Source organism: Atractosteus spatula, chromosome 18 (genome assembly GCF_055471065.1).
Source record: "Atractosteus spatula isolate fAtrSpa1 chromosome 18, fAtrSpa1.hap1, whole genome shotgun sequence".
In the NCBI taxonomy this organism is placed as follows: domain Eukaryota; kingdom Metazoa; phylum Chordata; class Actinopteri; order Semionotiformes; family Lepisosteidae; genus Atractosteus; species Atractosteus spatula.
The window spans coordinates 12,655,217-12,682,054 of record NC_142723.1 but is presented as its reverse complement, the minus strand read 5'-3'; the positions used below and the strand labels follow the sequence as shown (position 1 = coordinate 12,682,054).

General features: G+C 46.4%; 2 protein-coding genes across 4 annotated transcripts; both read right to left on the bottom strand.

Annotated features, from left to right (window-relative positions):
* Positions 1–2,516: 2,516 nt before the first annotated feature.
* decr2 (2,4-dienoyl CoA reductase 2, peroxisomal) lies at positions 2,517–12,879 on the bottom strand. Of its 2 annotated transcripts, none has more exons than XM_088936911.1 (10): positions 12,748–12,879; positions 11,751–11,874; positions 10,207–10,275; positions 9,426–9,477; positions 9,015–9,150; positions 7,394–7,518; positions 6,466–6,559; positions 5,922–6,026; positions 5,439–5,677; positions 2,517–3,686 (listed from the first exon to the last, which is right to left on the bottom strand). In XM_088936911.1, the coding sequence occupies exons 2-9, from the start codon at positions 11,864–11,866 to the stop codon at positions 5,457–5,459; spliced, it is 918 nt and encodes a 305-aa protein (XP_088793037.1). In that variant the 5' UTR covers positions 11,867–11,874; positions 12,748–12,879; the 3' UTR covers positions 2,517–3,686; positions 5,439–5,456. The 2 variants fall into 2 exon arrangements, with proteins under 2 accessions (XP_088793037.1, XP_088793036.1); XM_088936910.1 differs by having other exon boundaries at positions 5,489–5,677.
* Positions 12,880–14,313: 1,434 nt separating this feature from the next.
* Positions 14,314–24,483, bottom strand: nme4 (NME/NM23 nucleoside diphosphate kinase 4). 2 transcript variants are annotated; one of them, XM_088936992.1, is made up of 5 exons: positions 24,095–24,483; positions 18,044–18,174; positions 17,323–17,424; positions 16,558–16,670; positions 14,314–15,147 (listed from the first exon to the last, which is right to left on the bottom strand). In XM_088936992.1, the coding sequence occupies exons 1-5, from the start codon at positions 24,258–24,260 to the stop codon at positions 15,027–15,029; spliced, it is 633 nt and encodes a 210-aa protein (XP_088793118.1). In that variant the 5' UTR covers positions 24,261–24,483; the 3' UTR covers positions 14,314–15,026. The 2 variants fall into 2 exon arrangements, with proteins under 2 accessions (XP_088793118.1, XP_088793119.1); XM_088936993.1 differs by having other exon boundaries at positions 24,357–24,483.
* Between the last annotated feature and the right edge of the window lie 2,355 nt (positions 24,484–26,838).

Genomic DNA, 26,838 nt, shown 5'->3' with positions numbered 1-26,838 from the left:
ACAAAGGGGTCGTTAAAACTCCCAGAAGGTTTAACTAAAAGTATCTACAACTCTTTATCTGCTAGCTAAATCTTTGATATCGGCAACCTGTGAGATCACGGGTCGGGGGTTTGAGCAAACTTCCGTTAGCCTTTCCCTGTGCTAATGAGATTCTCCACAGGCAGCGGTACTGGGTCCACAGATTCAACAGGATTCAGACGAACAAAGATGATCCCATTTTTTTAGTTATTTGTTGAACTAAATTTACGTACTCTTCCCAAAAGCAGCTCTTAGTGATTATATGACGTCTGACTGGTGGACACATTTACAGACGCAGTGAAAGCTCTAAACTTTACTAGAGATAATCTTGACCCTCCCACGGAAAAATGGAAAGATACATTTCTGTTGTTAAAACATTTGCTGAGACGTTTCACGAACGCAATATAAAAGCAGTATGACGCCGCATAAATATGAATTCATGTCTTCAACCTGCTTCAATGTTTGAATATGCAAAACAGTGACGTCACTTTGAGAAAACGGGATTATTGGTATTTCATTCAAAACAGGACAAAGAAACTCCAAAAAGCTCCAGGAAGCATCAGTTTACCGAAACCCGTTCAATGTAGTCCAACGAGAATTACTTCTTCACACATCGAAGGGAAATGTTGGTTACTTTATGTAAAATGATAAATTCACAAGTTACGCTTTCTTTAGGATATCAATCAGTTTTTAATCATTATGCTTTTGTGAAGGTCGTGACTACCTTCGAACATCATTTATTGATTTTAATTTGCCTAACCAGTGTTCAGGACTTCTGAAAAAAGGACAAAGACCTGGTTTCATTACTAACAACACAAGTACTGTCCATCCATTTTCAAACAGTTCTATCCAGGACAGGGTCACAGGTGGACACTGGAGTCTATCCCAGCAAGCAACAGGTCCAGGATACACCCTGGACAGGACACCAGGCCATCGCACGGCACACAGACACCGGCAGGTCCAATTTTTCCAATGAACCTCCGGCATTTATGGACTGTAAAATGAAACTGGAGCACCCAAGGGAAACTCCAAGCAGAGAGCACCCCAGGAGTATAACACAGGGCCCCAGTGCTGTGAGGCACCAATACTGACCACTGCACCACCATTTCTCCCACATAAGTCATGTCTTGTGCTGTAAATTGGTGATATCCCTGTCCTACCTTTCATGGTAGTTTAAAGCAGTTCAGGAATATATATACGTCAATAATCATGCGATTCCAAGAGCTGCGGTACTGTAAGTTATTGTGGCACTTGTGAGGAATATTTACATAAAGACTCAGCTCTAAAAACTTGCCCTTGGGGCTTCGAATGGAGACACGCAGTGTCTTGCACAGGTGTGTAGTGCCAAATCAGACAAGGACTAGAGTCGAAGGCTAGAGGCAAGACATAAACCAGAGAATCAAGTTTCCCTGAGAAAAGGCTTTTTCGCACGTTTTCTTGGTCCGCTGGCAACTTGAGTATTTCATCTTGAGTGACGCTGAAGACAGGAATAGTCTCTGTAATAACAGTCGTTTCCTTGCTTAGGCATGCAATCAGTGTGTCTGAAGGCAAAGTAAGACTTCTAAATTAAATGATTAAAAATCTAAGTGTTAGGAGACAATAATGAAAGAGGAAATGTTAAAATTAAATAATCCAGCAACTGCTCTATCTATATATCACCATTTAAAACATATCAAATAAGGGGATGACTTTCAACACATCTCCAAAGATGTTGCTTGTATAGTAGATCTCATCCAAATTTTTCTGAAGGAAAAAATGTAACATCTTAAACAACAGGAACAGGTAACTTCACACAACTATGACTGGAAATATCTCCTGTTCTCGTTTTCAAAACTACTTCCACACACTTGTACTTGTCTGTGTTTCACTGTTGATTCTAAAGAGCTCATTGGATTGGCACTTCAGCATTTTGAATACTTGAGTCGGGCGTCCTTGAAGTCTTCTCTGTTCAAGGCTAAAAAGATTCAGCTCTTCAATCCAACCGAGTGATGAAGCCAACTCACAGATGGGGATTATTAGGAGGCCATGATGGGTAAAGGCCAATGGGAAATTTTGGCCAGGACACCAGGGTCCTTGTCACTATACTGGGGCATTACGCCCCACACAGACTGCAGGGTGAGCGCCCCCTACTGGCCCCACTTATTAATAAGCTTGAAAAAGTTGAAAAGAACAGCTCCCTTATTCAGAATGGAGAACCATACAGGTCAGTGGACAGAACTGGATCATCAGACTTAATGTTCAGAGCATATAAATTCATGTTCACTGACATCACTGTACTGAAATGACAAGCCAGCATGATATCCTCTAAGAAAGAGCAATCTGACATTTTGAAACTAGATCTTTAAGAAGGGAAGTTGCCCGAGCCACACACATTTGTAAGAATGGGTCAGCCAGAAGTCCAACTCTCCCCTTAACGTGCAGAGCCTAACAGCAATCCACTGTAGTCCACTCCGAACAGTGATCCAAGAGGAAATAATCGCAGGACATGAGTAGAACAACTGTATGATTGTGCAAAATTTATTTAAAAAGAACATGATCCATCAAGCCTTGTACAAAACACACATTTCAAAGAGCTTATCAAGCTTTTCCACCATTTAGTAAAAGCCCATTTCCTGTAACTCCAGCCTGCATCCCAGTGCTAGGGGCTCTGGATCGTGCTCTTCCTGAAGGAGATTTTTTAGTAAATCAGTACTAAGTACTAAGTCCTGAGGGCCAGTACTAAGATCTTCTTTTCACAGCACATTGCTTTTGTTAATACTGAATTGTTGCACACGGCAGCAATTTTACGTGATGTTTCATCAAGCAGTTTCTGCGTCACTGTAAATGAATGGCAACTTCCATTTTGCTGAGGCTGAAACAACATTTACTGTATCCAGCCACCCTTACTGCCAACTGCTTTGTCCAATATAGAGTCGTGGGAGAACAGGAGCCTGTCCCAGTAAGGGAAACAATAGTTAGGTATAGGAGAGAACGTGGTCTTCAATGTCCTTTATACCTTCGAAGTACATATTGCACACAGAAAACAATCAATAAACATCGGCTCCAGTTCACTATAACATGACTTTTCAGTCACAAGCTAAATGGAAAGGTGATTCACCCTAACCTGACCCACTGCCTTGCCTGTTCCCAGAAGTTATAAAAAGGTCACCTCTCTTCTATAAGTTTGCAACCATAAGCTGCAATAATGCCCTATTCTGTCCCACTGTCAGCTGTTTGTTCCACAGAAAACACTACCTGTGCAACAACAAGGAAATAGCTGAATGTGACAGTGAAAAAGAGTTTCTTTTCATCACTCCTGCACTTTTCACAGCGTCAGAGGAGATACAGGCTTGGGTTAGAAGCAAAATGAGGCTTAGACTCAGTGATGATTGAGTTCTAATTCTGATAATTATTACAATAACAATTCCAATAAACTGTAATATCTGTGGTGTTAAGTCAAACACTTAAGTTTGCCCCTTGCCCTGCGGGATTCTTACACAGTTAGATCCTGTGTTCTCAGCTGTGCCCGATAAGAAACTGAATCAGGTAAAAAAAAAATCAAACTTCAGTGTTGCTCCTTTCATTTTGCTTGACGAGCTTCAATTCAATTAATTGTTAATTGCTCGATTAATTTAACTTCGTCTGAACTTCTTTCTCTCTCTCCTGTTTTGCTCCAGAAGACCAGGTCTCTAGAAAAGAAAGGAATACACAAAATATCAGGATTGTGGAGACAAAGTCATTTTAGAAACGTCAAATGTTTGAAAGGAATCACTGCATGATGTAAATTTCACAAGCGACCGCTGGAAATCTCCAGTCACCATATTGGTGATAATGTTTGCACTATTTTTGTAGTTCGAGGGTTCTGCTGGTAGTCATCACAAGGAGACCACTCTAAAGAGAGTTTAAAGGCTGTGATTGGGGACCCATGATGTTGCCTTGACTGCCTAGTTCTCCCTACCTGTGGGCAAAACGGTCAGTGTTGGGCATCTGCGGGCTGTCACCTTCAAGTCAGCTACAATACTATATAATACAATAATAATATGCTGGTGGACTGTGCAATATAATAATAATACAAAACTCTTTTATATAACGCCTTTAAAGGTCGGTTCTCAAAGCGCTTTACAGAATGACAACAACAATAAATAAAAAGAATACGCAAGATAAAACACAATTTCAATATACAGAGGAGACCGTGGATGGTGGTACTAAGTAAAGTAGGAGAAGAGGGGAAAAGAATAGAACAAGTTCAGTAAAGGCTCTTCTAAAAAAGAAGGTTTTGAGTCTGGATTTGAAGGAGTTTAGAGAAGGTGACTCTTTGATATCCTTGGGCAGAGAGTTCCAGAGCTTGGGGGAATAACAGGAGAAGGCCCTGTCACCCATACAATGTAGACGGGCTTGGGGGACAGTAAGGAGGGCAGAATTAGAAGAGCGAAGGTTGCGAGGTGGGGAGTAGGGCCATAATAGTTCAGACAGGTACTGAGGTGCCAAGCCATGCAAAGCCTTATAGGTGAGCATGAGGATCTTAAAGTACACACGGAATTTGACAGGAAGCCAGTGCAGGGACTCCAGGATAGGAGTGATGTGATCACTTGCACTAGACCTGGTCAGGATTCAGGCTGCCGAATTTTGGACATACTGCAGTTTGTTCAATGTGGATTTAGATACCCCAGTGAGTAGAGCATTACAGTGGTCAATTCGGGAGAAGACAAATGTGCTGATCAGCTTTTCAGCCAAAGTTACTGATAACACAGGGCGTAGTCTAGCGATATTTCTGAGGTGAAAAAAAGATGTTTTAACAATATGCTGCACATGTGGGTCGAATGTTAAGCCAGAATATCACCCCAAGGTTTTTCAATTTAGACTGAAGCTCAAGTACAGAACCATCCACAGATAGGGTTACAGGACTGGCTTTACGAAGTTGATGCGGGGTGCAAATAAACATGACTTAAGTCTTGTCACAGTTGTCAATATATCTACAATATCTGCAATACGTGTTCTTTGTGGACTTTACATTGTTTTATTTTTTGTAATTCTGTATTATTACGTTGTACTGTGTTGTGCTGAGTGTGCGTGGCTGCTGTTGCATCTATCTATACTCCTCCTCCCAGACCTTTCACACACTGAAATCACACACAACCGCTCAACTCTCAGCCCTTAAATACACTAAAATACCATTCTCAGCTCCCAGCATCACCTAGACACCCCACAAGCCCCCGATATATTCTGTTCATAGCGCACAGACGTCGAGGCTCCCCATTCTAAACTCATGACACTCTGTTCACAGCCCTTACTACAGTAATAGTCCACAATGGCACCATTAAGAGTTACAGGCAGTGCTCTCCCTGCTGTGCGGCACTGATCCGACGTGAGCCCTCAGCTGTGTGCGTGCTCGGGGCCCTGCCCCTCTCCTCTCCCGGGGGGGGGGTGGGGGGCGTACACACCTGCTGGCAGGAATGGAGTCAGAGTTTAGCGGATCGGGAGAAAGCTATACCCAGGAGCGCGGGCATGCTGTTGGCGGAGGTGAGCCAGCTGCCGCCATCCACCACCAGGCTGGCCCCCGTGACGTAGGAGGAGGCCCGGCTGGCCAGGTACAGCACCCCGTGGGCGATCTCCGTCTTGTTGCCCGCCCGCTGCAGGGGGACGGTCTGGAAGACCCCGCTGGACTGCGCCGCGGTGCCGCCTGGGGGACAGGGCAGCAGGAGGGGAGAGAGAGAGTTTGAAACGGAGGTGGGAGAAGATCAAGGGGGGGGCAGAGAATCAGGAATATGAATGAGGAGGATTATTCCAGGTTGAGAAGGATTTCAGAGAATGAAGAAGGTGGGGTGGTACTGTAATTACAGGGTAAAGAAAGCCGTTTGATTAATAATCAGTGAGTGGCAAACACTGTCCATGGTGCTGAACAGCCACAGCTCTGCCCCTCTTACCCAGCCTGCGGTACCCTTCTGTGCCCGAGATGGGGCCAGGAGCCAGGCTGTTGACCCGCACTCCGCTCGGCCCCCACTCCACCGCCAGGTGCCGCGTCATGGCGTCTGCAACACAGGGCGGGAGGGGGTTGTAGGAGAGAACGCGGTCAGGGCTGTGGTTTAAAACCGCGCAGCAGCGGCCGAGCTGATCTGTGTTCAAACACAAGAGTCGGTCAGTTTTGAGATCCATTTAAGAAAAGGAAAGGCAGGGAGGGCGCCGTCCTGCTCTTTCAACTTCGCTACCACTCCACAGCCACCAGGCCGGGGGGCACACGTTTCTTCATGAACCCAGCGGCTCTCAGGCTCATTCTGGCGATTTCCATCATCTCCAGGTCACAGGACTCCTCCTTCTCTCTGAGCACAGGGACCAGTACGTCTTTAAAAGGAAGATGTCCTTTCCTCCTCATATGGGCATGTGGACTCAAGTGCTATTCAGCCTGTTCTAAGGGATTACGGGCTGCTGCTTTTCAGGATCATCTGGCTGCGATACGGAGGCTCTCCTTACCAATGGCAGCCTTGGCAGACCCAGCATGCACCTGCAGCGCTTGGCCCCGGTAGCCGAGCGTGGCCGAGATGTTGACAATACAGCCACCGTGATCCTACAGGGGGCGCACATGGACAGACAATCAGTGGTTTGTTGAACCTGCAACTAATGATTATGTCACCCCTGGCTTGAATTACAAGAACTAGCACGACAAAAGGAAACCTAAGGAGACAGAAAAACAATCCAGAAAATTTACTGCTAGTGTCTGTGGCCTGTATATATAAATCTTCCAGACTGTTTCTTTCTCACTCAGCTTCTTAAAGGAGCGGCAAAGATTTGCTGCACAATACAGCTGGGCTCATTAGCAAATCAGTCGGGGTATTAGATAGCACAGCAATGATCCACTTTGACTGTGATATTTTCCCTTTCAACTTTGATACTTTTAATTAAGCACAACTACTGGACTACTATAGATGTCAAATGCTGTAAGATGAAATGCCATGATAGTATGTTGAGACGATGTTAAACATGCAACTTGTATAAAAAAAAAAGAGTATGAAATGCTCTTTTTCTGGACTTCAAAGATTGAAAACACTGAAATTAATTCACTGCAAGATTAGATTAATTCAATGTAATTTTGCCTTCTGGAAAATGCTAAATATATACTTGCAGAAACACATCAGACTCCTGTTGCTTAGCAGTACAATTTTTTGCAGATTTTAAGAAACTTCAGGCACAAGCTAACCCCCACCTCAGGATATTTAATATTTGCTGGGGCCAATGCAAGGTGTCTAATTAATACCTCCTGATTTTCTGCTTCATCAGTACAAATTTTAGCCCAACAGTCTGACATCTAGGAACACTTGATATGTAGAACACAGCTGTGTCATGGGGTCGTCAGTGCTCAGACAGGAGACTCTGAAGCTTTGGGGATTTCGGGTCCTCTTACCTTTAGCCACCTATCGTAGACCACCTTGCTGGTGTTGAAGGTGCCCATGGTGTCGATCTCCATCACCGTTTTAAAGGCATTGAAAGACAGCGAGGCAGCAGGGCACAGGAAGTTACCTGCTGCATCTACAAGGTTCACACAACACAGCACACTCAGTGTCCACCTTTCACCACGGTCTCAAATTCACCCATCTGCAACCTGTGCTGACCTCTTGTGTCACTCCTCTACTACCTGTACATATATATTTAGTAGATTTTCGACTTACAAATGAAAAAATAATATCTGTCTTAAGCCATCAAGGAAGTTCATGGAAACAAATGCCTTCCCCTGTAATTAGGGGATGATTATCTCCTTCAGATGAACTCTGTTTGTTTGTAGAGTGATTCAATCAAAAGACCTTGCTGTGCCAGACTGGTTCTGCAAGTATTTAAAAAGACACGTACATTCACAAGCATATCTGTGGTCTATGGTACAGAGAAGATACTGTAACACATTAGCATTAGCTTAGGCTGTATTATCTTGCACTATAAATGTACCTGCTGGCTGCATAAGAGAGAGCAGTAATTCTCAACTCTTGAGCCAGGTCTCCAAATAACACTGTCAACCTTTTTTGCAACTATTTAACTAAAGCCAACTCATTAGAAAAACGAATTCAATTAATGTTGTGATGGACTCCTGTGGCATTCCCTGTTGCTGTTGCCGTTTCTTGAAATGACCTTGAATGACACCGGCCTTTTATTTGCCAGCAGCCATATCACCCTGCAACTCAGCAGGTGTGAGCCTGGTCAGTACCTGGATGGGAAAGTCCTGGGAAAAACTAAGGTTGCTGCTGGAAGAGGTGTTAGTGGGGCCAGCAGGGGGCGCTCACCCTGCAGTCTTTGTGGGTCCTAATGCCCCAGTATAGCAACAGGGACACTATACTGTAAAAAGGCGCCGTCCTTCGGATGAGACGTAAAACCGAGGTCCTGACTCTCTGTGGTCATTAAAAATCCCAGGGCGTTTCTTGAAAAGAGTAGGGGTGTAACCCCGACATCCTGGCCAAATTTCCAATTTGCCTTTCCCAATCATGGCCTCCTTATAATCCCCATCTATGAACTGGCTTCATCACTCAGCGTTCTGGTGCACTATGGCTGCTGTCGCATCATCCAGGTGGGGCTGCACACTGGTGGTGGTGGAGGGGAGTCCCCATTACCTGTAAAGCGCTTTGAGTGGAGTGTCCAGAAAAGCGCTATATAAGTGTAAGGTATTATTATTAAGAAATTATTATTATGATAATTATTTGACTCCAGACAAAGGTCAAAGGTCAAAGGTCAACCGGCAACACCAAATCCAAAAGTTTTATGTATGAAATATGGGTATTTCATCCTTTAATCCTGTGAGAAATAAAATTTCCTTAAGTGGCCGAGCACTCTGAGGGTAGGGAGAGATCAGCCAGCCAGGAATCTCTCGGCTCTCAGCAACACATCGACCCTGGAGTCTCCCGGGCACTAGCAGGAATACTCATGGGCAAACTAAGGGGACGGATGTTTCATTTCCTCTGGCCACTGTAACACACAGGTGTCTGGGGATGGCAGCTAAAGCCCAACTACTGTTGTCACGGCGACGCAGAGGGGACACAGACTGTTCACGAGGATGTCGATCCTGCCGAGCTCCTTCAGGGTCTCGTCCACGGCGGCGGCGATGGTCTCCGGCTGCCGCACGTCCAGGGAGAGAGGCAGGCAGTGCCGTCCCGTGGCCGCGCTCAGCTTCCGGGCAGCCTGAAAGACACCCCAGCACTGCGCTCACGACACGGGACAGCCCCTCCGCGCCCCGCCGCCAGCAGGGCACGACGGGGAGCTCCCGTCACGAGCACAATCTTCACGGCTCGAGAAAGATCCCTCCGTCACGTGAGCTCCAAGAGCTACCGAAAGGTCTCGGGTCTCAAAGCAAGCTGCCAGAGGCTGGCTCTGTAGGGTCACTCTGACTGACCCCCGCCCAGGAGACAGGGCGAGGGGGCAGCAATGGTGAGTCAGTGTGCAAAGGGAGGCCTGACCTCTGAGAGGCGCTCTTGGTTCCTGCTGGCGATCACCGTGTCGCAGCCGTGCCTGAAACAGGAGAAGCAGAGTCAGGGTGAGAGACGGACACAGCCCATGCAGTCTCCACACAGAAGGTAAAGGCACAGCTTCACCAAGCATGAGCTCAGCCACCTCAGATGGCCTCCATGTATCTGTGATGGATTGAGATTGAGATTGTCATTGCCCTTTTAAAGTAAAAATGAATGACCAATGGAATTTACTTAAATCAATTCAGCATGACACTACGCTGGTGAGACAGGGACACAGGTCACAGTGGTGATCTAGGTGCTTTCATATAGTATGTGTCCTACAGAGTGCCTGTATCTTAAGTACCCTGAGACATACAGAGCAGTAGTGCCCTGTGCCAGTCCAGGAGAGCTGTAATCTACAAGCTCTTACGTGTCTCATCTGGACCTAGAGCACTTTTTAAAAGCCTGGGTCACCTTGTTATTGGTTTAATTGGACCAGTTTACCAACGTCTCCCAGCTCCTCAGGTGCTGCTGCTTTAAAAAGAGACCTGGAAAGACTGCGGACACACAGCATGGCCCTCTTCTCGAAAGAGGAATAATGACTGTATTTCCTGAGCTAATCACAGACAGGAAATTGCTACTAAGACAGACTTTTGCTTAGCTTGGAGCTGATTTAATAAAAGGGCCGTGTTGTCACAGGGTAACTCCCAGTGGTTAGAGCAGATGGGGAGCTCCAGGCTGCTGTCCTGCGAGAGGAGACGAGCTCGGCTGAGAACGGAGAGCCGCCCACCTCATGAGGACCTCTGCGGTTCGGAAGCCGATCCCAGACCCCCCTCCGGTGACGAACGCCACTCTGTCCCTGCAGGGAGGAAGAGAAGAAAACTGCTGTTCTGTCCACCCTACAGCCCCAGGAAAAATGACTAGAAAAAAAGCCCATCAGCTGTGACAACCAACACTGTTACTCGACAGCGCCCCCTACTGAATAACAGGTGTCAAGCACCCTCTGCAGCTTTGCTACACTATGGCTGTTGTCCCAGTATGCACACTTGCATGTCTCGTGCCCTTCACCCGCACCTTCCCCAGGTCTGCAAGGGCTTAGGGTGCCACATTTGTCCAAAGCACCCTTCTCGGAAGTCCGCATCAGAGCAGACCCCGCTGAACGGAATTACCCAGAATTCCTCACAGAATGGGGACAGTTCATGTTCTAACTGACCTTCCAAGGCAGAAAGAAGTTGCCATGGAGAACAAAATATTTACGTGTGAGTAAAATTTAACCTTATTACAGTTCTAAAACTCAACATTCGATGTAAAAACAACATTTCATCAGGCTGCTTTAGATTAATATGTATTTTAAGTACAAGGTGTTGACATAAAACAATTATTTTGTCACACCATTTTGACTGCTGAATATCTGTTTACTTGCCGTATAATTTGTACATGAAAAGACAAAGTATTTAATAGTACGAAACTCTGAGGTAGTGCCAAGTTTACCTTATTTAGTTTACTTTATCCACTTTGAATCAATCCTGTTTAATGTGAATGAACAGGTTATGTTCCTCGTACTGTCATTTTTGTACCAGGGCAGAAAAGGGGAAATGTATTTGACAGCACAAAGCTTTGAATAAACAGAGTTGTACTGCCAAGTTTTCCTTAGTCTGCTTCGCCCAGTTTGAGTTAAGCCTGCTCAACACGAAATGAACACGACAGGTCACTCCTTTCGTGCAGGGACAGATGTAGCGTCCTTCAATTCCATGAAACTGTGAGCAGAGAATGAAACAAATTCTTTAAAATAATTCTCTAAAGACTTGGGCATAACCACTAGAAAAAGAGAGCATACTGACTGTGAGCCACATTACCAAAGAGTGATGTCATGCGAAGGTGTCCCAGTGACTCTTTTCTAATGGTGCACCCCCAAATACTCACGCACTTGAAGTCCAAACTTGTTCTGCGTCACCGAAGCGCAGACTTGGAGGAAGGGCTTAGTGTTTAGTGCAGAATTTGGAACACAGCCTATGCAGTCACTGTTCAAGCGCACAGCCCTTCTATACTGCCCGACCTGAACTCTGGACGACTGAAAAGCCACAATACAGCGCAAACTGCTGAACACTGTACAAAACGGTTAGTCACCCGTCACCCGTCACCCTATCAACTGCCAGTCAACTGGGGTAAAGGCATTATCCAAGCGCATACACTATGTAACCGCAAGACAAATAAAGAGAAAATCAGTGATATCCATTGATATGAATGGAAGGGAAAGACCTGGTTTAGCCTGGCCTGTGGTTCGCAGAACCACAACTGTCACAGCTCGGTACTGGCAGGTCGGCCCATACTCACTTCAGGAGGTCCGGGCTGTAGACATAGCTGTAGTTCGTCAGACACTCGTCCGCCTCCACGTCCTCAGGGATCTCGGCAGTGTTGGGATTCACGGCGACCTGCTGGTGCTCGTCCATGGCGGCGGCTGCCGGGAGATCAGAGGAGATTCGCAAGCCAGCGCGCACACAGCCGGCCCGGGGGGAGGTGAAGACCTCAAACACGCAGCGGATAATTGAGTCTGGAACGCAGGTGTCACCTGCAGCGTTTTAAACGTGAGAATAAACGCTGCCCCACCCACCTTCTCTGATCGAGGTAGGCGCTAACGCTGAGATACTATTCAAATACTCCTGACAGAGCAGCAAAGCCGTAGAGGTCGTCCGCTCACAAGTCACTCACATGCTCAGCATTTGTTTCACATGCAAAACCGATTTTTTTTTTACCTATATAACGTTTTGTTTGATTGTCTGGTTTGGGGGGTTGAATGGAGTTGGATGTCTTATCAGATTTGTTCCGAAAGGCACACGGACTCCCCAGCTAACTTCTTCAGCAAAGCCTTTCTTGAGGCGGGAGGAAACCGGAGCCCCAGGAATAAGCACAAATTCACGGAGGACATGCAAACTCCACTCAGACAGCGCCCCACTCCCGAGTCGGACCCGGGACCAAGAGCTGTGAGGCAGCAGCGCGAACTGCCACGCCGCCGTCCCCGACGCTACAAAGTCCAAATGCTGTAATATGCCTGGCGGGTCGCTGCTACAAAATCTGCTACAACAGACTAACACGCAAGAACACAAACCGTAATATAGTGTCATCAGAGCAGATAAAGTTTATTCAACCGCCCGGATTTGTCATTCAAAAGCAATTCTATTGCAGAAGCACAGCGGGTTTTACCCAAAACACAAGGAAATTCGTTGTGTTCATTACAGCAGTTCGTGGCATAATTTACGGCAGCATAAAAACCGAATTAAAACTGCGTCGCCGTAAAAAGGGCTATTCTATGCAATAACAACGCAAATGTTACCTGAATAAGCAGTATCACGAGCAGGATTATACTCCCTTCGTGTTAACTCCAGCCCGTCGTTCTGTCGATACGGCGCCTTGTGAGGTTTGGAAGATGTTATTCGAAACCGATTACAACAGTTACGTCACGTCTTTCGCGTTGCTTTCTGGTACTTGTAGTGTTTCACCAGAGCGGCTTATTGTTGTGTGACCTCACTACACACCAATGATGATATTGCTCCTAATACTATTAGTAATACATAATGTATTTAATTGTGACTTTTCGAAGAGCATATAATTAATAATTATACATATCCAGGTGGGGCAGCACGTTGGTGGTGGAGGGGAGTCCCCATTACCTGTAATGCGTTTTGAGTGGAGTGTCCAGAAAAGCGCTATATAAGTGTAAGGTATTATTATTATTATTATTATTATTATTATTATTGCTGCAGTGGTCAGGGCTCTAGCCTCTCAACTAGAAGGTTGTGGGTTCAAGTCCCAGGTGAGACGCTGCTGTTGTATCCTGTTGCACGGGGTATTTCGCCTGAATTGCTCCAGAAAAATACCCAGCGGTATCAATGAACGCAAATGTAAGTCGCTTTGAACACAAGGCTCTAACACAATATCTAGACTATATGCGAGTCTTCAGCACCTCCTCGACTATGTAACTTGTTTGATCAGAACCGACAGCACAACTGCGACTTGCTAACGGTAACGCGACACACCCAGCCAGGATATTAGACTTTTAATGAATACGTGTGACGTTTTGTATTAAACATCCCATAAATTTGTATACCACGGACTTTTTTTTAAAACCAAACCGTTCTAGCAGTGATATTATACATTGCAGCGTTGTCTTGTCAAAGCCATTGAAAATAGGAATCGTCAATAGGAATCTTCAGAACATCCGATTTTCCTCTGGGCTCTATTTTAAAGCACTGTAGGCATGAAATTCATATGTAGCCGCCTTACAAAAGTCCCACACGGACGGAATTCATGTATCAAAAGTTCGTCCCAACATATTACACGACCAAAAAAATTCATCTCCTATCCCAGTATCTCCTTTTTTGACCAGGGTATGTCTAGCAATTTTGTCCACTGTGGGTCACTTTGGTGGGTCAGTATTGTAAGATCTCACATGTATAATGGAGGATAGCCTGCAGCTCTTTCCCCCCAGCTGTAGTGTCTATGTTAATGTTTCTATTTACTGGGCTTCACGTTTGCATTCGATTCCTTTCCTCATCAGAAAGCCACTTGCTCAAGGCGAGAGCTGAGCAAGCCGGATCCCATCCTTGTCAAGGCCACACACAGGCTGGGATACTTACGGATGATAGGACAATTTAGAGATGGGTATGAACCCAGCCAGCATGGCTCTGGGAGCTGGGAGAAGACCAGAGCACTTGGACAAAACTCACAGAAACAAAGAAAAACAGAGAAAGAGACCACGCAGACTCCACCCAGACAGACCAGAATCAAACAATGTTTGAATGTCTTTGGTTTGACAGGAGATCAAGGTGCTCAGGGCCTCGCAGACCGATTTCACACTAGAATAATGAAAGAGCAATAAAACAGGCCAGACAAACAAGTACCACGTACAGAGTTTATTTTAAAACAACACAGTGAAGACAAAGACTGGGCTGCTTTGCACGGTTTCCTGATTTGGTACAATTAGGCCCACAAGAACTCCAGAGGCGTGCACTGGGTGTGTGAACATGAACCCGGTGTTCAGCTTCCCAGGGGTGGAGGAATCGGGGTGGGGGTGGGGGTGGGGGGGGGCATGTCTTTAGCTCCTGGATGCCGAGGTGGGGGATCCCTGAGCCCTCAGGAGCTGCTGGGATTTCGGGAAGGAGGATCATTCACGTCAATGGACACACCTGACCTTTTTCCCCTCCTCTTTCATCGGTTCCGTAAGGAGGCGTACATAAGACACAATCCCCAGATGTCCAACTGTAAGAACTGTCCTCGCTCTACATCTACACTTAAAAGCCAGGATGTAAACGACTGAGCCCTACTCCGTGCTACCTGAGGACAGAGAGAGGGTAGAGCTGGCGCGATCCCTGACTGCAATGGGAGAATGCATCACGATACCATTGTGCGTCTTCCCTGGGGCTTTGGCGATGGCTAGCTTCATAAGTCTTCTAGCCAACCAGGAAAAAGTCAGAGGATTTGGCATCTTTTTTTTGGGGGGGAGGAGACACGGGCTGCACCCCTGGGTGCAGAGGGAGGTAGTAATGGTGCATCCTGTCTCCACACCCCCAGCCCCAGTCTCCTCCTCCCTCCACGGTCCTGCGTTCATCTCCCTCACACCTGGTAGGTGCTACTGTGGTCACAGGAGTCCCAGTCCATGAGGTCCTTCCTGCTGAACCACAGCTGGATCTCCCTCTGGGCGCCCTCCACAGAGTCACTGGCATGCACCACATTCCTGAAGGACACACACCACAGGATGGGCCTGATGAGCAGCACTGCACCAGACAGACCTGACGCACGTTGGCACTAAACAAGGTGTCCCCATCCCACTGACACGCACACTGGTCTTTTTAGAAAACAAAGGGATCACTTTGTAGACGCGACTTTGTAGACGCAATCGTCTTAGCCTTGCTAACCTACAAAGCCCGCAGACATATTGCCCATCACCTCACAACTGGCGACCCACTGAAGCTCAGCAGGTGTGAGCCTGGAAGCTAGACTAGTGTCATCTGTGGCTACATCAGATTGTAGTAAATGAGGTGCTGAGTTACCATAAACTGGAAGAGATCTCAGAGCCAATTAGCCTTGCTATGGAACTGCTTTTCCTACCGAACAGCAGTCTTGTTAAGTGTACTTAATATCAGCCAGTCCAGATTCTTGCAATGCATCCAACTGGACCTGAAGGCTGGAGAAAATCAGCGCTTAATATCCCTCCGCCAAGTCCCGTTAATGTACAGAACGGGCCTTCTTAACAGGAAATTAACTTTGTTGACATACATACAATACATACACATGCGCTGCAGAGAAGATTCTCAAAATCCCTAACCAGTGTGAAGGCACTTCCCCAGCAGCCATATCACCCTGAAACTCACCACTGGCAGCCCACTGAAGCTCAGCAGGTGTGAGCCTACTAGAAGAGGTGTTAGTGGGGACAGCAGGGGGCGCACACCCTGCGGTCTGTGTGGGTTCTAATGCCCTAGTATAGTGATGGGGACACTATACTGTAAAAAGGCACCATCCTTCGGATGAGACATAAAACTGGGGTCCTGACTCTCTCTGGTCATTACAAATCCCAGGGTGTTTCTCGAAAAGATAGGGGCGTTACCCCGGTGTCCTGGCCAAATTTCCCATTGGCCTTTACCAATCATGGCCTCCTAATAATCCCCATCTCTGAACTGGCTTCATCACTTTGTTCTCCTCCCCACTGATAGCTGGTGTGTGGGGAGTGTACTGGCGCACTATGGCTGCTGTCACATCATCCAGGTGGGGCTGCACACTGGTGGTGGTGGAGGGGAGACCCCATTACCTGTAATTACTTTGAGTGGAGTTTCCAGAAAAGTGCTATATAAGGAATTATTATTATCACGTGATCTTTAGGCAGTCCACAATCGGTGACGATTAGAGACTACAAACTGTTGAAAAGACCTGGGCTACTGCATAAACTCAAAGATCCGAGAATCACAGCATTTGATCTCAATGCTTCAAATTCTTCCTACAGTTTTCACGCCATGCTGGAAAGACCAGGTACAGCAGACGAGCAGAAAGGCGACCGACACCCTTCCATAACTTCACACCTTTAGCTTTTACACAACCCGTATGCGGAAGATGTTGACCACCTCAAAGCAAACTGAAAGGAGGAAGGCACCTGCTAATGTGTATACTGAAGTCCCCACGAACTGTCCCAGGATGAGCCTCTGCTGGGTTAGTGTCTCCTACCATGAGGCGGGACGTCCGGACTACGTTATGTCCTTCCCACACCTACCAGAGAAAGCACAAAACATGCTTGCTGAGCCTGAGGCATTGTGGAACCTGTAGCACGTCAAACAGGAAGCTCGGGCACAGGCCTCGCATTCCCATCCTGCCTCAGAGCTTGTTGTGGCCATTGCCAATTCCAAACTGGAAGGGTGCAAAATGGGAAAAATAATCCCCGATTCCATTTAAAAAACAAACAAACAAACAAACAAGCAGTGACAGGGACACTATACTGTAAACAGGCGCCGTCCTTGGGATGAGATGTAAAACCGAGGTCCTGACTCTCTGTGGTCATTAAAAATCCCAGGGCGTTTCTCAAAAAAAGGAGGGGTGTAACCCCGGCGTCCTGGCCAAATTTCCCATTGGCCCTTCCCAATCATGGCCTCCTAATAATCCCCATCTATGAACTGGCTTCATCACTCTGTTCTCCTCCCCACTGAGAGCTGGTGTGTGGGGAGTGTACTGGAGCACTATGGCTGCCGTCGTATCATCCAGGTGGGGGCTACACACTGGTGGTGGTGGAGGGGATCCCCATTGCCTGTAAAGCGCTTTGACTGGAGTATCCAGAAAAGTGCTATATAAGTGTAAGAAATTATAATTATAATTATTTCCATTTATTGAGATTGATTTCCATTTATTCCAATTATTGACCACTCACCATGACCACTAGGGGCCCAGAGGTCATGTAGCGCAGCAGGTTGGGATAGAAGGGCTTCTTCTGGAGGTCACGGTAGTGCTGAGACAAGAGGTCTTCAGAAGCCTAGTGACACAGGACACAGGAAAGGTCAGCACCCCCACTCCTGAATCTCTCCCCAGCCTGAGAACGCTGCAGGAACAATCCAACTGTGTCTGCAGCCAGGGCAGGACTCCTGTCATTACTGTCCTAATTCTGCACTGCTGCACGAGTGCACAATTTGGGGAATTTCTTTCCAAAAAAGGCTGCAAAAAGAAAGACCCCAATAGGGACCTCCTTGAGCCAATAGCACAACTAGAACAGGACGCGAGACCCTACATCCTCATTTACATCAAACGTTTCTTTACTGTCCTTTAATTCATTAAACCGGGTTCCTAAAAATGCCTCTAACCTACCGCTTTTCCAAATCAGAACAGCATCTTCCACTGCAAGACACTGAAAGTGAAAAGATGCCTTTTTAAAGCTCTTAATCATCACCCCAATCATGACACTCTTTGGCCTTGAAATATCCCTCAGAAGATTCGACACAGGTGTTAATGGAAGTGACGTGACATTCCGATGACTTTGATCCAGCCAGTTCTGTATTTGGGCAGTTAGAAGACCGACTGATGCTTGATTGCTTAATGGACTCTGCTGCTAATATGTACGTAAATGAAGATCTATTTTCCCCGCTGCGTTGCCTCACCTTCAGCATCTTCAAGCCCACCAGTTTGAAGCCCCTTTGCTCAAAGCGCTGCATAATCTGGCCCACCAGGCGGCGCTGGACCCCATCAGGCTTCACCGCAATCAGAGTGCGCTCTCTTACCCCTGCAATGCCTGGGAACACAGCACAGAGACAGTCCTCATCACTCATCAGGAACCCCTCTGGCAAAGGGTGGCAAAGATAGACCTGCCTGCACATCCATAAGAATAACTGCTTGCATACATAGAGAGTTCTTCACTCCAAAGCACATTAAATATAGGAGAGCATCCCAAGTGAGAAACCGCTTCGCCCACCAGATTAGCACTTGACTCACCGCTAGACTCATAGAACCTGGCAGGAGGTACTTCTCTCAGCGATGTCACTGATGTGTTTGAAAATTCAGAGAGTTCCCTAGCTGACTAATGTTAATACCTCCCAGAGCAGTCACAGTCAGCTAGTGACAAGTCCAGGTGTCTTTCACCAACATCTGGATCATGGAGCTCAACCTCAGCTCTCAGTGAATCACTGTATCGCCTTAACCGGCACCTTGACTGTCGAGCTACAGACAACTAACAGGCAGGTTTATCGAATTTTACAATGGAGCCGATTTGAAGGCAACCATCACCCTGTTCCCCAAAGTAATGTTAGCATATGGAGAACACCTGATGATCCTGAAAATCCATCCATCTCCTAACCACTTCATCCAATAGAGGGTCACTGGTGAGCCGGAGCCTATCCCAGTAAGGAATAGGTGCAAGGCAGGATACACTCTGGAAGGGATGCCAGTCCATCGCAGGGCATACACAGACACAAAAACGCACACACTCATAGCAGGGCCAGTTTCCCCAGAAGCAGATTAAACTAACCTACAGTCTGTGGACTGAGGGAGGAAACCCCCGAGAACATGGGGAGAACATACAAACTCCACCCAGACAGCACCCCAGGTCTGGAATTGAACCCAAGAGGCAGCAATGCTAACCACTGCACCAACATGCCACTCAATTCTGAATATATCAGAGGATTGGAAAAAACAGCTGATCGTTGAATGGATCCATTAATGCAGTCATGCTGGGGTTGACTTATGTCATTTGTTATGTCCAGATAGGTCCGGGACAGGGCGGAGGAGAGAGGGATCACAGGAGTATTGTTTCGTTTGTTTTAGCTGTAGGCCAGCCTGGCAGCTATGAGGTTTGAAAGATTCAAGGGACAGCTTGATAACAGACTGCAGCAGACAAGGAGTACCCAGTAAGTGTTACTGTAAATAGAACGACCTTGAAGCAAAGCCTTTAACCGACTCCACAGTGCGAATCAACAGGGCCGCAGACCTGAGCCCAGGAGCGATTCAAGCTCAGACAGCTGGGTACCAGCAACAACACAACATCCGTGTTGATCTTGGAAACCAGCGGCTTCCTGTTTGAGCCGCGTGCCCGTTAATTTGAGAAGAAGAATTGGCTCAGGGCTAAAAATAGAGTGGAAAGAGTCAGGATTGGATACAGGGCAAGAGCAGAAACTAGAATGGCAGTAAGTGTTAGTTAATCTGGTTAACTTGGCCTGGCCAGCTCAAGACAGGACAGAGGCCTGGGGACAAAAGCCCGTTCTGTTCGGAGATAATTAGCGAGGCACGGCCGGCAGATCCTCTCACTATCAGCTTATTAGCCCAATTGAATTAGGGGAACAGCCCTGTCCGCTGTCTGGGCGCTGCAGTGTACCAGGCACAAGCACGCAGACCTACCTCTCACCCCTGCCCTGCCACCTGATTCGCTGAACATCACATGACACAGGCAGCACCATCTTTTGAAGGCCACCCTATCACTGGGCCTCACACTGCACTATCATCAATACATGAAGTCTGACGTAGCAGATGCAATCGAGATACAAAGTACTAGTATTTAAGGTAATTCACTAAGGGCAACATGTACTGCTTATGGTACAGAAGCACACAGGGCTGGGTTCAATTCCAGTCTTGGGGTGCTGTCTGTGTGGAGTTTGTATGTTCTCCCCTGGTCAATATGGGTTTCCTTACACAGTCCAAACACATACCAGCAGGTCAATTAGCTTCTGGGAAAATTGGCCCTGGTGTGAGTGTGTGTCTGCCCTGCAATGGACTGGTGTCCCATCCAGGGTGTACCCTGCCTTGTGCCCACTGCTTGCCTGGATAGGCTCCGTTTCCCCTGCCACCCTGAATTAGAAAAAGCAAAATAGATGGATTAATGTTCAGCTTAGTAAACTACACTTTTTAGTCAAAGATATGTTTTAACCTGCTAAGGTTATTTGGTCATTTCCAGCTTATTAAAGGGCATACATACTACCATCCACAACAATCTTCTTCATCTTATCAGGAAACAAAATAGTCTGTAGATCTCCACTTCATTTCACTGTCAATTTCTTTCAGCTATAAAGCCTGATGTTGGTGGCCTGGTGGTAAAAGACTGTTCTACTGGGAAATAATCATGGAAAGATCATTTCTGAGCACCAGTTGCTGCCAAAGATGAAGTCATGGAAGCAGCAGAGGAGAATTCAAGGTTTAAATAGAACAAGCAGAGCCTCTAGCTTTTGATTAAAGGGAAAAAAAACTGCCCACCTTTGAGTGCTTGCCAGGGAACCAAAGTCCCTCAAGTCTTGACTAGAAAGACTTCCGAGTAAAACTCCCAAATAGCAAAATTTAGGTGAGAGAATCTTTGTCTGATAAATGTTCGTTGTACCATCTGCAGACCTGTTGTTTTGATCCAGTCATCCCTTGCCCTAAAACTTTAAGACTAACATGAAAGCAATACAAAGAATCATTCCTAAAAGTCTTAGTTTTTTTAACAGTTTCCGGACTCTTCCTAAAAAAGGCAACAAGCTCTTCTCTTCCGCATTCCTTTCAGTAAAAAAAAACCATTGAGGACTCCCAGAGGAAGCAGTAACTAGTCTTTCCGTCCTTCTCTAAAACGGGCCACCTTTCAGTTTCCTACTGAATGGCCATTAGTCATCTTCCAAGGGCTGCAAGCACTGGCCTGCTGTAGCATCAGGCTTATTTCTTTTTCTGCCGAGAGACGAAAAACACAGCTAAATAAAAAGGAACTGCAAACAAGCAAACGTTCACTCATTCGCGCGTTAGCAGGAATCACAGAGTCGCGGATGTCACGAGCCGCTGAGAATGGAATCTGCGACAGACCTATAGGTCACTGCCACAGGCTGGGGGAGGGAGTGGGGATTGAATGGAGAGAGAGAGAGAGAGAGGGAGCAATTTTGGGCCTGCTGATGTCGCAACAGGCCCTGCGGTGCTGGGAGAGAGCTGTGTAGGAGACAAAGGGGGCTGCAGGAACAGATAAGACACAGGAGAGTCTCACAGATGAGCAGAACGACTTCCGCGGCATCGTTTCAAACCTGGCAGGCAACACTGGAAAAACGAGAACAAGCATCAGCCCCGCCGGAAGAAATAGAATCTTATCTGTCCCAGGAGGAGAACTTGCACAGCCCATCCGCCACTGGTGCGGGCTAATCAAGCTTCTCTTTGGTCTGTATCAACCGCTAACACTGTTTAATTTTCTATGGCCCACGGGGGCCCAAACAATTAAAACAAGTCTCCAGTAAACATCATAAAAGGCACATGAATACACAGTCTGGCAAATCCTAATTTTCACCGAGGAAGGCTGGCGGAAGTCAATGAGTACGCACGGGGAAAGTTAATATTCGGACAGGCTCTCCAACACCGAGGCCGTTTCTTCCGCTGAGCATTCCCTCACATTTTAAAATCGCAGCTGTGATTTTACGCCGTCAACCGCCTTTTTGTGTACGACAACAAATATTTGTGTACGTTGTTTAAAACATTGTACAATTTGACAACCTCCTCTTTAAATAGCCTTTATTTCTCCATTATGCTGCGCATTCCTCGATTTGTAGGATAACAGATATGTTTTGTGTCCCGTCGTACGAACGTCTGCACCACAAAATTCAGCAACACTGAGAACTTCAGTCTCTGTGGCCACTGCGCCATAGGCAACTGAATTCTAAAACGTACTTCATAATTTCCGTTGCTTTCGTGGGCAGAAGGGAAACAATGTGCAAATAATTAGCCTTCAACCCGTTCCTTGTGACAAGTGACCAGAGGTGGTAGCAAACACATCAGAGGGATTAGCAAAGGCTTACTGAAGGAGAGGGTACACAGTGGGTTGCTAAGGGAACGGCCCTTAGCAGTGGCTGCCGCCAAATACACTGAAATCCTGGACACTCAGCTTTCCCTGCCTGCCCAGCTCTCGCACACTCCCTCCCGCCACTGGGGACACGGGACAGCAGGACCGGGGGCGAAGAAGGGGGAGACAGGTTAGACGCCCCCTGTCTGGTGCCAGGGAGGTAGTATCCTGGAGTCCTTGCACTGGCTTCCTGTCAAATTCCATGTGGACTTTAAGATCCTCATGCTCACCTACAAGGCTCTGCATGGCTTGGCACCTCAGTACCTGTCTGAACTATTATGGCCCTACTCTTCACCTCACAACCTTCGCTCTTCTAATTCTGCTCTCCTTACTGTCCCCCAAGCCCGTCTACATTGTATGGGTGACAGGGCCTTCTCCTGTTATGCCCCCAAGCTCTGGAACTCTCTGCCCAAGGATATCAGAGAGTCACCTTCTCTAAACCCCTTCAAATCCAGACTCAAAACCTTCTTCTTTAGAAGAGCCTTTACTGAACTGGTTCCATTCTTCACCCTTCTGCTCTTCTATAGAGGAGACCATCCACGGTCTCCTCTGTATATTGTAATTGTGTTTTATCTTGTGTATTCTTCTTATTGTTACTGTCATCCTGTGAAGTGCTTTGAGAAGCCACTTTTAAAGGCGCTATATACAATAAAGTTTATTATTATTATTATAGAGGGCAGCCCAGGGTGATCAGTGGCACAGGAGAGCTTACAGTCTTAGGTCTGCTTCCCCTTTTTAATGGTAATATAAGACTCTTCGGTTTTGCAGCTACGAAACTGAGCTGGAAATCGGCGTTCTGCTCCCCAGAACGAACCGATTTTCCTTCCTGTCTTTTACGGGCTGGTGGATCTGCAAGCCGAGGAAAGCGTGACACATTACTGGAAGACAGCCCGGCGGGTGCGATCCCTGTTATCTGTCGAGTGTTTGTGCGGAAGGCCACTGAAAGTAAATGAAGGGAGACACAGCAGCACAAAGCTAGAGCCCCAGACGAGAAGACCGGTTCGGCTCCGTTTCTATCACCGTACAGCAGAAACCGTGCCGACCACCTGACGCCTCGTCCCATGTCGACCTCTAACTCTTAACTCTAACCTAATCAACCTAATAATAGTCAAAAGTCTATTTCGACACACGAGAGACCCACTGATTTGTGTATCTATATAACAATGGTAAAGAATTTGTTCCCAGATAATCTGGCTAGATAAAGGCTTATTCATTAACGTCGCCTTTATCGTCCTCGGGTTTCTTTTTAAAGGGAAAAACAAAAGGACTGCGAGGACTAAATAGACTAAAACTACTAAACCAATTCTGGGCGATCAACTAAATGTTTATTCTATGTATTTTTTTTCAGCCGGAAGTGATGTACGACAGCTACTGCCCATTGGACGTCTCAATTTTTTAAAAAAACTTCTCGGAAAAAAATAAAATGGCACCTCTTTAAATGTGTCCCTTTAATTTTGGTAGAGTATTATTTAAAAGAAGCTCGCAGGAACGATCTGCACTTGGAAAATAAAATTAAAAACCTTGTTTATGACTTTTGTTACGTTTCTTTTGTTATGTTTGAGTACTTCGGATACAACCCACACTTATAATATCCCCCCCCCCCCCCCCAGAGACCCACGGAATTGTAAATAAGAAAAAAACGTTTGAAAAACGATAAACTAAGCGCTAGACGTCTAGAATATCAGAATTTCTACTGCCTTTACACTTTAAAAAAATATTTCTAAGAAAAACGCAATTCCACGTGTTTCAACAGCTACCCTACCCCTGTAGTTAGTTAACTTGAGGAATTGAGGAATTTCAAGAATTCCCATGCATTAGCTGACAAACCTACCTCACTTAAAAGTGAAATGTATTTCTGACAGGGCAACAGCCCACAAACCTGACGTGGTGCTGTGGCGCCTGGCGGAGCTGCAGCTGTCCGGACGGTAGGGAACTGTGGACGAAGCCCACGCCGGGTTACAGGTCTTTCTTCCCGTTTGGATTCCGCACAGGCTGCGGTGACCCTGCACAAGTCCCCCGAGTACGCAGCGTTGAAACAGCACCATGCTCAAGTCCCCCCAAAAAACAAAGCAAAACACTAAAAAAAAAAATCTTCTAAAACTTCATTAACAAAGTGTTAAAACAGTAAAGAAACACCTCACACTTGACGTTAGCAGCGGCAGGCGCAACTCTCTGTCACCTTCGCAACTCGAAACCCCTCCGTGCCGCCGTGACATTTAACATCCAAAACACCTCTCAAAATGCTATTTTGTGCAATAGGCGCCCGCTTCCCCAAGCTCGATTTAAACGGGAGCTGGGTTCTTTTTGGTCAACAGTAGCTCCTCCTCTTGTGGAAATCGCAACTTTGGGCAGGAGAGGGAGGTCAAGTCTTTATGGGGCTATATTAACCCTATCGTTGACTTGCGTAAGTGACTTGTGGCTGGAACAACTTTAAAGAGGGCACGATTCCCATTTTCGTCTGTAACTTCTCAAGCAACAACTCCCGAAAGGGACCCCCCTAATATAACCCTTAGACATTATAATTATGTGTTTAAAATACGTTTAATTTTAATTAGTCTTGAATAATACAAACACAAATACACAAATACAAAAGTCTTGAAAAATACAAAAGTTCGATCTGAAGCGAGAGCACTTTTTGACTGCAGGTAAGCTGATAACCTGTGTGTGAAGCACAAAGACAGTGAAAGTGACCAGCTAGACTTATTAAAACTATATGCGTATTCTAACAGCTCTGTCCTGTGTGGCACTTCCTATGTATATATTCTGTTCTATTGTGCTATTGCTCTTATTTCGTCACTTCTGGAAATCTCCCTGGATGAGTGCATTCAATTCAAAGCTCTTCATGCTCCCCCAGTGAAACACAAACCAGAGGACATGAGTAGAAACCACCGAAAACAGGAGGCGCCTCTTTACACAAACAGTTGTGGGAGCATGGAACAAGCTACCCAGCTGTGTTTTGGAGGTTGAAGCCCCTGTTTCTTTCAAGAGTTGACTGCAACGGATCCTTGAATCAATTAGTTATGAGCTCTCAAATGGGCTAGATGGACCAATAGGCTTTCTCTTGCTTGTGAACGTACTGTATATTCTTACGATCCTATACATTCTCTTAAAACAAATAACAATGCAAAGGTTCCATAACTCAGGCATGGTTCATAAACAAACTAATATTCTACTGCCTTCAGTGCCCTCAGCTTGTCATTATTTCCTGCTTCCCTGCATGTTTTTAGTGGCACAGGGAATCATTCATTCTGCTTTTATATTTTCCAGATTTGGCAACAGTATCCCAACCTCCTGTTGGACTTGGAAAATATCTACCATAATATTGCAAGAACAGTGCGGTGTGTACAGATGAAATCAGGGACCAATTCATATCTGGTCATGATGTTTTAAAGGAACTAGAATAATAATAAAAACTGATTTCTGGATTAGTTGATTTGCTTTGTGTGTTGTGGGATATAAAAAATTGAAGATTTTAGTTGGGGTTAGCTTCACTAAAGTCCAAGGAGCAGGGCCATGTCAGAAATCTTCCCTGCATTTTTACAGCACAGTGTCTTTTTTTCAGAAACTGCCAGAAGGGAGGCCACATCACTGTTCCGTCTCCTGAAGAGTAAAGGCCAGTGACCCCAGGGGACCGCAAAACGTCTTATCCATAGGCTGTAAAACATACAGTAGATGCTGTACGCACCGATGTCAGAGGATTTTGGATCATGCAAGTGAGAGTGCACCCTACAACAGGGCTGTATCCTAGAACGAGCTACAACAGGAGGGGCCTTACTGGTGGGGTCAAAGGTCAAAGGTAAAACCGGCAAACCCTCCGCTTGTTGACTGCACAGTCGCATGTTTGTGTGGACTGTGCGTACGGAGAGGCGGACACCACCGCCAGGCCTCGCGCAGCCACTCCTTGGCGTTCATGGAAAATTTTCGCCCTCGACTCCGCCCCCCCTGTCGAACTCTGTGCCCCTTCTGGGTTGTTTAGTGTGCCTGGCGGTCAATACTCTGCAATGACAAATACTCCCGCTTGTTCTAAAATTACAGGCAATGTTGTCATTTTTGCCACCACAGTCATTTTAACTATCATAGCACACACACGTGGGTTGTTTTCTAAATAACAGGCTGTTTTGACAGCCAGGGGAGGCTAATTTCCTTTGTCTAGGTAAGCCCTGGAAAGAAATTGAATCATCTACACAAACGCTTTTCAAACTGACTGCGAGTCAAACCCGAGTAGCACACTTATTACAACAGGTCCCGTCGATGTGTCTGTCAGTTTCTGTGGAAGAACATAACCTCTGAGTCAAGCTCCTGTAGTATATAGTTTGAATGGTAGAAGGTTCTGTCAGTCATTTCCTTAAGGAGATGAGGAATCCACAAGCAGCGACTCAAGACTGGCCAGCCACAGGATGCTTGTTACCGCTGTTGGTCAGCCAGCCTTGCAGGTGTGGCTCCTATGATACACCAGGCATCTAGCAGGGTTATCAGTGAGAGCCGTACAAGAAAGAAGGTCACAAAAACGAGGAAGACATGCAGTCCATCTGTTCTGTATGATTCTTAGCTACTAAATGATCTGAGTCTCTTTTCCAGCAGTTTCTTAAAGGAAGAACATGATACAGAACATCAAACGTGTTC

Bases quoted from the DNA above. Each gene is read 5' to 3' on its own strand.
- decr2 (XM_088936910.1), bottom strand. From the start codon at position 11,866: ATGGACGAGCACCAGCAGGTCGCCGTGAATCCCAACACTGCCGAGATC. The intron at 10,276-11,750 runs GTGAGTATGGGC...TCCTCCCTGCAG, and splicing joins TACAGCCCGGACCTCCTGAA to GGACAGAGTGGCGTTCGTCA. The intron at 7,519-9,014 runs GTCTGTGTCCCC...TGAACCTTGTAG, and splicing joins GATCGACATCCTCGTGAACA to ATGCAGCAGGTAACTTCCTG.
- nme4 (XM_088936992.1), bottom strand. From the start codon at position 24,260: ATGGTGCTGTTTCAACGCTGCGTACTCGGGGGACTTGTGCAGGGTCAC. The intron at 18,175-24,094 runs GTTTGTGGGCTG...CTGTGTTCCCAG, and splicing joins GCGCCACAGCACCACGTCAG to GCATTGCAGGGGTAAGAGAG. The intron at 17,425-18,043 runs GTGAGGCAACGC...CTGTGTCACTAG, and splicing joins TGGGCTTGAAGATGCTGAAG to GCTTCTGAAGACCTCTTGTC.